This window comes from Branchiostoma lanceolatum, chromosome 2 (assembly GCF_035083965.1).
Source record: "Branchiostoma lanceolatum isolate klBraLanc5 chromosome 2, klBraLanc5.hap2, whole genome shotgun sequence".
In the NCBI taxonomy this organism is placed as follows: Eukaryota; Metazoa; Chordata; class Leptocardii; order Amphioxiformes; family Branchiostomatidae; genus Branchiostoma; species Branchiostoma lanceolatum.
In genome coordinates this window covers 18,826,115-18,833,461 of record NC_089723.1, presented here as the reverse complement: position 1 = coordinate 18,833,461, position 7,347 = coordinate 18,826,115, and the positions used below count along the sequence as shown (strand labels likewise).

Below are 7,347 nucleotides of genomic sequence, written 5' to 3'. Positions count from 1 at the left end.
TGTTCCAAGATGCACAACATTTGCAGGGTCTGCTAAACATATACAGGGATTCTACATCACTTTCTATGCAAAATGTACAAAATCTGTCTGGCTTGTCCTGGTTCTGTATTAGAAAACATGTACAAAATTTATCAAAACAGTAGAAAAATTGCCTGGAATGTACAAAAGTTCGGTAGGTAGGCAGAGTTCAGAGACAATCTCAGAAGGGAATGGTGCTGGAAAGTTCAGGCACTGTGCACTGTATTTCAGGACAGCTAAATCTGAGTCTGTACGGAATGATCAGGCACGATGTAAGTCGCTCAGGGGACAGTCCGTCTGGCTGTATGTACACATCCGGTTTTGCCGCGAGTGTGGGGACCGAACCCAGGATCGTTGTAACTTTCTACACTGGTTGATTTCATGGAGTAGTCCGTGTGTGGTGGCGACCAATGACTTAAATCCCACGACCTCGGCAATCGACTTGGCGGTCGATTACTGGATCGAGTCCTTCAGGCGTCCCCTAATAAATAGTGGAATCTGAGTTGAAATAAATCTCAAAGAAGTCCGACTCTTGTAAGCTCGCAAACAGGGCTACTTGAAGTGTCCGTCTGCCCTTGCGGCTGGAGAGGGGCTTACTGGAGTGGGGATGAATCACAGTAGGGATGCCAGGCTGGCCTCCAGCCAGTCGCCCTGGATGAGTTCGGACACCTCGGGTGTGGAGTAGTCCTGGAAATCGAAATGAGACGCTACGGTGTTGAGGTCTAAGAACGGACTGCTACCGGGAATGTCTAGATCCATAAAGTCCATGTTCATGTCCATGTCCATACAGGTTTGGAGGAGACCCGCGTCCGTCTCGGACTGCTCTTCGGGTTGGGTCTCGACCGGGGCCGCCGGCTTGGCCTGGACGGCCCGCTGGATCGGCTCGAAGTCGTCGTAGAACGACACGGGCTCGGCACGGTCGGGTGTGCGCGCCGTGGGGGATGACGGCACCTTGGCGGGCGGCGTGTGCTGGGAAGGTGGCAGCTCCACCGCCTTGCTCGCCGCGATGCTCTCCCTGAAGCGGCGGTCGATCGTCAACTTCAGCTTCGGCACTTTGAGCGCCTTCTCCCGGTGAGTGGTCTGGGCCGCCCCGCTGTGTCTCACCTGCTCCCTGGCACCGCCGCCGCTCGACTTGCTCCCGCTAGACTTCTTGGATTTCGACTTGGACTTCTTCTTATCCTTTCCGTTCTTTGATCCACTGCTCGGTTTCTCGTCTGCCTTCTTCACCTATGAGCCAAATCAAGAAAACGCGAAAATCGTCAAATAACAGTAAAACACACAGTAACTCCTTGTAAAACTAGGTGTAAACCTGACCTGTGCTCTGGGAAAAGGCCTGCGATGGCCAAAAAAGGCGAGCAGTGTTTACGTTTAGGCCTGTGTTTTATCGCCCTACAAGCAGTAACAGTTGCGGGGACAACATTACACTTGCATGCAATACGACCCGACGGCCCGACGCTCCTGCCGAGCCGCCGGGGTCAACCACGAGACACAGGGGGGATCCCGCCGTGCGATCCCCGGGAAGTTTTACGGAGTAACGAGAAGAATGCCATACAAAGTGGAAGGACGGTAAAATTCGACATGAATTGGACTGTGAACGGGCTTGTTTGCAAAGCAGATTGAAGTAGGCAAGCCGGTAGGACCCAGGTCCAATGTAAACATGCACGGCCCAAGACTTGACTAATGTATTCAGCGCTAGAAATTCGGTGTGAAAATTGGGGGTGTTTCGAGAACATCTCGCCGATCAGATTGGGTCGGAAACTTTAAACTCAGGAGGGGACCTCTGGAGTTTGTCTTTCGCGCACAACGTTGCGGGAAACGAAAGTTGATGTTAGAGTCTATTTCAGTTTTCACAAGAAAAGCCCTTCCAAAAACGCGTGGGCGAGAGATCATGCAAATATCCTACACACGCGGCGGCGTGTTTCTGTTATGAACCATACACTTGAGCCACGCACATAAAAATACTCGGAACGAACAGTTGGTCCGATCAAGCCACATCGGCATCACATCCACTGTGCACATGTAAATAAAAACAAGAGGATGACAGATGGCAACACTTCGTGAAATCTAATTTAGAAGAGTAATTAATGAATGATCGGGCTCTCACCTTTTTCCTGGGTCTGTACTTGTAGTCCGGGTAGGTCTCCATGTGCACAACTTTCAGTCTCTCTGCCTCGCGAATGAACGGGATTCTCTCCTCGGCACTAAGCAGCTTCCACCGCCGGCCCAGCCGCTTGGAGATCTCGGCGTTGTGCATGTCAGGTGCCTGCTCGGAGATCTTTCTGCGCTCGATCTGAGACCAGACCATAAACGCGTTCATCGGGCGCTTGATGTGGCCGTCCCGGCAAGACTTCTTGCTCTTGGCGGAGCCCGCCCCGTTGGACCCGGCTGACGGCGACTTCACCAGCGCTCCGCTGTCGTTCGACGCCGATGTTCCGTCGGATGACGTCGTGACGTTAGAGTTGGAACTGACGTTGGAGTCCACGCTGGATGACGAAGTGTCTGAGTCGTAGTCCGAGTCGCTGGCGCTCTCCATGTTTGTTATGGTTGGCTTGCCGCCAGCAGGCCCTGACCCGGCCGGCGCCGCGTGCTCCCAGCCCGGCAGGACCCTCACCCCCGTGCCGGTGCCTCCCGTACTCCCGTTCCCGTGCTGTGGTACCATGGCTTACGTCCCTTCCTTGTGTGGTTCTTTCGGTCTAGCCCGCCCGTGTGTCCGAGGGTTGGTTCACACGCTGCACAAGCTTGTACCGTCAGCTTGGAAGACTGTCTGATTTCTGGCTGTCCACACCGAGAGCATGGCCTTCTTATCAACGCCGAAGACGTCACCTCCAAATCCCTTTCTAGCCAATCACATCACGAGACTCCTGCAATTCGATAGAATGACAGCCAATCACGCCGTGGTAATTTGAACGCCCACCCCGCTTCCCCCACTTCCATTGGTCCAACAATGTAAACATGAAAACTGATCGGCGGCCCGTTTCCGGGAGAAGGCCATGGCAATTACCTGTCCTTGGTGACTACACACCTCACACTGGTCTGGGTTTGTCATAAATACAGCCCGAATCATGTAAAATTCTTCCATTCATCTCCAAATTCGGGCAATTTTCTATCGTAATCCGGTCTAATCCGTGTATTGAGAATGATCAGTGATGATTTAGGACCGCCATCGGAATCAGACTTACATGAAGTGGATTGCCACTAGAAGTGTGTTGTTTTGACAAAAATGACTCATTCATCATCATCTATATCGGTACTTTAGCATGATTTCGAACTCATACTGCCATCTGCGCTAAGCAGTATTAATTGTCATTTGTTGTTTATGCTAAGTAATATTGCCACAATATTACCGCAAAATGGAGCAAAGCGCTGTTATTGTTGTTACACCACACACCTGGTTTTCACAACAAAACATGGCGTCTGAGCCCTCAAAATTGCCAATTAAAGACACTGAATTTGTATTCCTGACATACTGTTCACGCATGTAAATACGACATCAATAATATCTCAGCACAGAAAGTGCAATATCATATTCTGTCAGCGGGGTGCCACTGCTCCAAAAACAACACTTAATATCGTAACATGCCAAAATATTTGTTTACACCGCGACCAGCTTTGTTTTTTGTTTTCTCTACACAACTATTTCTGCAGTGCAAACATCGGTAGATTATTACAGTCTGCTGTGACAAATGTTGAGAGGATCGAATGTTATCAGCGAAATGTTGACAGGCAAGGTTATTTACGACTCGCCCTTTACTCTTTGAGACGGTTATTAATTCAGCGCCGCTTCGAAAACCGCTGGATGTGTCATAACCAAGCACTGAATCACCGTGTAGCAGTGCAGAGAAGGAGGATTTAAGAAAATGTACCGTTTTGGAAGTGTGAGCTTTCCTCAAACTCATTAATCTACCTTCATTCTTCAACCTATCTTTCTAAAAATCGATGTGTATTGGCTTTGATATGTTGTCTGATGTTAAAACATTTCAGTCCAACAACAAAATTTTGCCGTATTCACAAGCCAATGTTGAAATAAACAGTGACAACACTCAAATCACATCTTTGGCTATTTTACTCAATAAAAATCATGTTCGTTGAGGCATAGGTTGGATAAGTCGACACCAAATGAGCTAACGTTACTTCTAATTTTACGCAATCACACGTTATACCCGATAGGTATGTGCATAAGTCTGTGACTGACATAACCGTTTATGATAGCATAACGAAGAAACTTTAAACATTCGAGTTCGTCCCACCCCCACCTACACCTACACCGAAACGGTAATTTGATATCCTAACGCCCTGTCTCCCTATTGTTGTGCCCCGCATTCATCAAAAATCCTGCATTTGTGTCTTATGCACAATTCATACCCAGGACTAATTATCATGGCAGTTCCCTCCGAACTGTGATACACTAGGTTACGGTGTAAATGGCAGGTTTGTGAGAGAAGCTACGGTACGCTAGACATGACAGACAACTCTCCTTCCTGTGCCACACGGTGTAGGGAACATGAATACACATTTTATTGCGTCTATCGTGTCTGGGGAGTGGGGAATTCTCTCCGCAGATTGCTCGGTCTTGTGGTCTCACCTAAGCGCTAATCTGGTGCGGAAGGCCTCAGTACCGTGCGGCTGATACGGGGTTACACCAAGATTTTTCAACCTTCCTTGTCCGATACTAGTTTTTGATGGATTTTTTTCAAATACAAATATTGCTCGTGTATCCAATAATGTTTCGCATAAAACGTGTGCAAATACATCAGCACAATTGTGCCTATCCAGCTCTAAGCGTTTTTACGGTAACAGTCCGGCCCCCAACAAATTTATTCCAATCCTTCCACAAATTTGCGGATGGAAATGAGCCCAGCGAAGCGTGTCCGTCTGCCTAGCTGGACCCATCCTGAGGAATTATACAGCGATTGTGTTCCCCCCTCACATTAATAAAAACTGACGGCTTCTCCCTCAGGATCGGGTAGCTTGCTAAACACGTCTCGATAGCGAATCAGTCTACAACCAGCAATACATTGTCACCATGGTAACGTTGTTATGATTGACAGGTGCTCCAAACGGCCGCCCTGGAAAAGTGGGTCAAGAGTAGGAGGTGTCCCCTGGCCCTCTTGTTGTAACCATTTTCGGTCCATCGCTCCAACACCATAGTGGTAACGCCTATGGTAAAGCTCTGGAGGTTTTGAGTGAGATCGGCTGTCCATGGGCCACATTTAAAGTTATTAATCTATAGGTCTTACCTTTGGGCTGACCGTAAATCCCGATTGATACGGAGCTACATCCTACCGAGGAGGTGTAAAATCCTACCTCCCCTTTTCAAAAGAGCCCTACATGTAGATATATACAGTCTCCAATAGCCCTTGACTCAATGATGCCAGCGACTACGAGCACGTTTCACGTTAGTTCACATCACCTGAGGTAAAGCACTGGCCGAAGTAAAATGCTATCATAACAAGACATCCCTCAGACTTTGATATTCGAACACGCTGATAAGAATGATCCTACACCAGTGACCTGATGGAGAACACAGGATGGAGAAGACGAAGGGCCATGAGCGGTGTGATGGGCTTTGACATGTGAATGTGGGGCTTTTTCGGTTGTCCAATGGCCCGATGATAAAATCGTCGGCCGAGACGTAAACCATCACCATTTCCATCAGCACTCCTAACAGCTGGAAACTGTGAAAGACTGGTTGCAAGATGACAAGATGAGAGATGACAAAATGACAATAAGGGAGGCATGGCCCACTAAAAGACACTAACGAAATTATCTCTTGATGTTTTCCCTTTCAAAAACGGCAACTGTTTTAGACACAGGACTCAATATCATTACAAACCACGTGCCCGTCTTCTATCGACGCATATAAGAGGTAGAGCCATGTACATAAGTGAGTTAGGAACCTCGTATGCGCCGACAAAATGCTTCCTTTGTGGGGCTCTTTCTTTGACAGATTGGTAGGCACACGCGAACATTCTCCTGTCGCGTGCACGCTTTTTAACCTTCTTTAATTTGGAAAATTTGATTTTCAGCAACTTTGTCCAGAGTATTTTCGTGCAGGGTGGGCCCCTAATGATGTAAAACACTGCAGTCGTCACCATGGTGACGTTGTTTAAGTTGTTGTGGTGTTTTGGGTGAAGTTTGTGTGGATAGGGACAGCTAGGCATACGACTGATCCCTCCCACACGCGTGCTGCATTCAACGGGTTTCAAAGCCTCCAAATCTGACATGCATGAAATTCTAAACATGAGAAACGAGCGTCCCGAACAAAAACGTGGAATTCCCTATTATTCAACTTGTGGGAACGAATGTTGCCTCTATTCTCGGATGATTCTCATGTGTTGGGGGAACACGACGGCTCAAACGACTCTTTTATGCAAAGTTTCTATTGTGGTTTTGTCGAAGTATATTTTGTTCTCTTGACAAGATTGATAGTTATGAAGGAAGGCGTTTGAAAGTAGACAAAATCAAGATACTGTTGATAAAAATAGCAAATATACTGTTGTCAACAGCCAAGATGAGCTACGTTTCACATGTGCGTCGACAGGGCGGATGAACCAGTGTACAACTCTAAACCGTGATCAAAGAAAACTGTCAATTTGAGGTACTTTTTCATTGGTCTCTTCTGCAGGCATGAAATTTCCAGGCGACAGAGATGAAAGTCTAGATGTACCTTTTGTCGTGAATTTAAATCTTCATTTGCATATCGCAATGGGACTTCAACAGGGTCAAGGACACGTCCCGCCCACAGTATGCATTACAACATGGGGAAATACGATACCCAAACTGGACAAGTTTGGTAGAAAATTCCCCACGCATTGAGACCCTATTCTCCAAGCAGAGGTTTCGGCCGAGAGGGCTTGGAGTGGCCGCGATTTTTAACGTTTCTCTCCCATCGCGCCACTCCTAGCCCTCTCGACCCAAACCTCTGCTTGGAGAATGCTGAGACCCCATGGGCAGGGGTTTAACTCCGCAGAATGTGGCGACCATCAGTCGGTGTTTGGTACCCTGCATACATTTGCATACTGATGAGCTGGTCGCACTTGGACTCTTCGCGTGCGTGATAGCGTGCTGATGCTATCTCTTCACTCTTGACATCAGCAGAATCGCCATCTCCATCACTTCTGTCATGTACCTACTGAACACCTGTCGTGTCGGCTGATGAATCGTTTGCGTGTCCGTGTTATAACCTGCATCGTTTCCGCCACGTCCACTTCCAACGCCGTCAGAAAGTGATGGATACGTGGCTAATACCTACTCTCCAAGCAGATCTATCGGTGGCAAACCAGTATCAAAAGGGCCAAACCAGTACCAAAAGCCTCCGGTGGCCGATAG

General features: G+C 48.0%; 1 protein-coding gene across 1 annotated transcript; it reads right to left on the bottom strand.

The window, feature by feature from the left end:
- Window positions 1–249: 249 nt before the first annotated feature.
- Window positions 250–2,796, bottom strand: LOC136427733 (transcription factor SOX-12-like). The gene is made up of 2 exons (XM_066416847.1): window positions 2,123–2,796; window positions 250–1,245 (listed from the first exon to the last, which is right to left on the bottom strand). The coding sequence occupies exons 1-2, from the start codon at window positions 2,675–2,677 to the stop codon at window positions 631–633; spliced, it is 1,170 nt and encodes a 389-aa protein (XP_066272944.1). The 5' UTR covers window positions 2,678–2,796; the 3' UTR covers window positions 250–630.
- Between the last annotated feature and the right edge of the window lie 4,551 nt (window positions 2,797–7,347).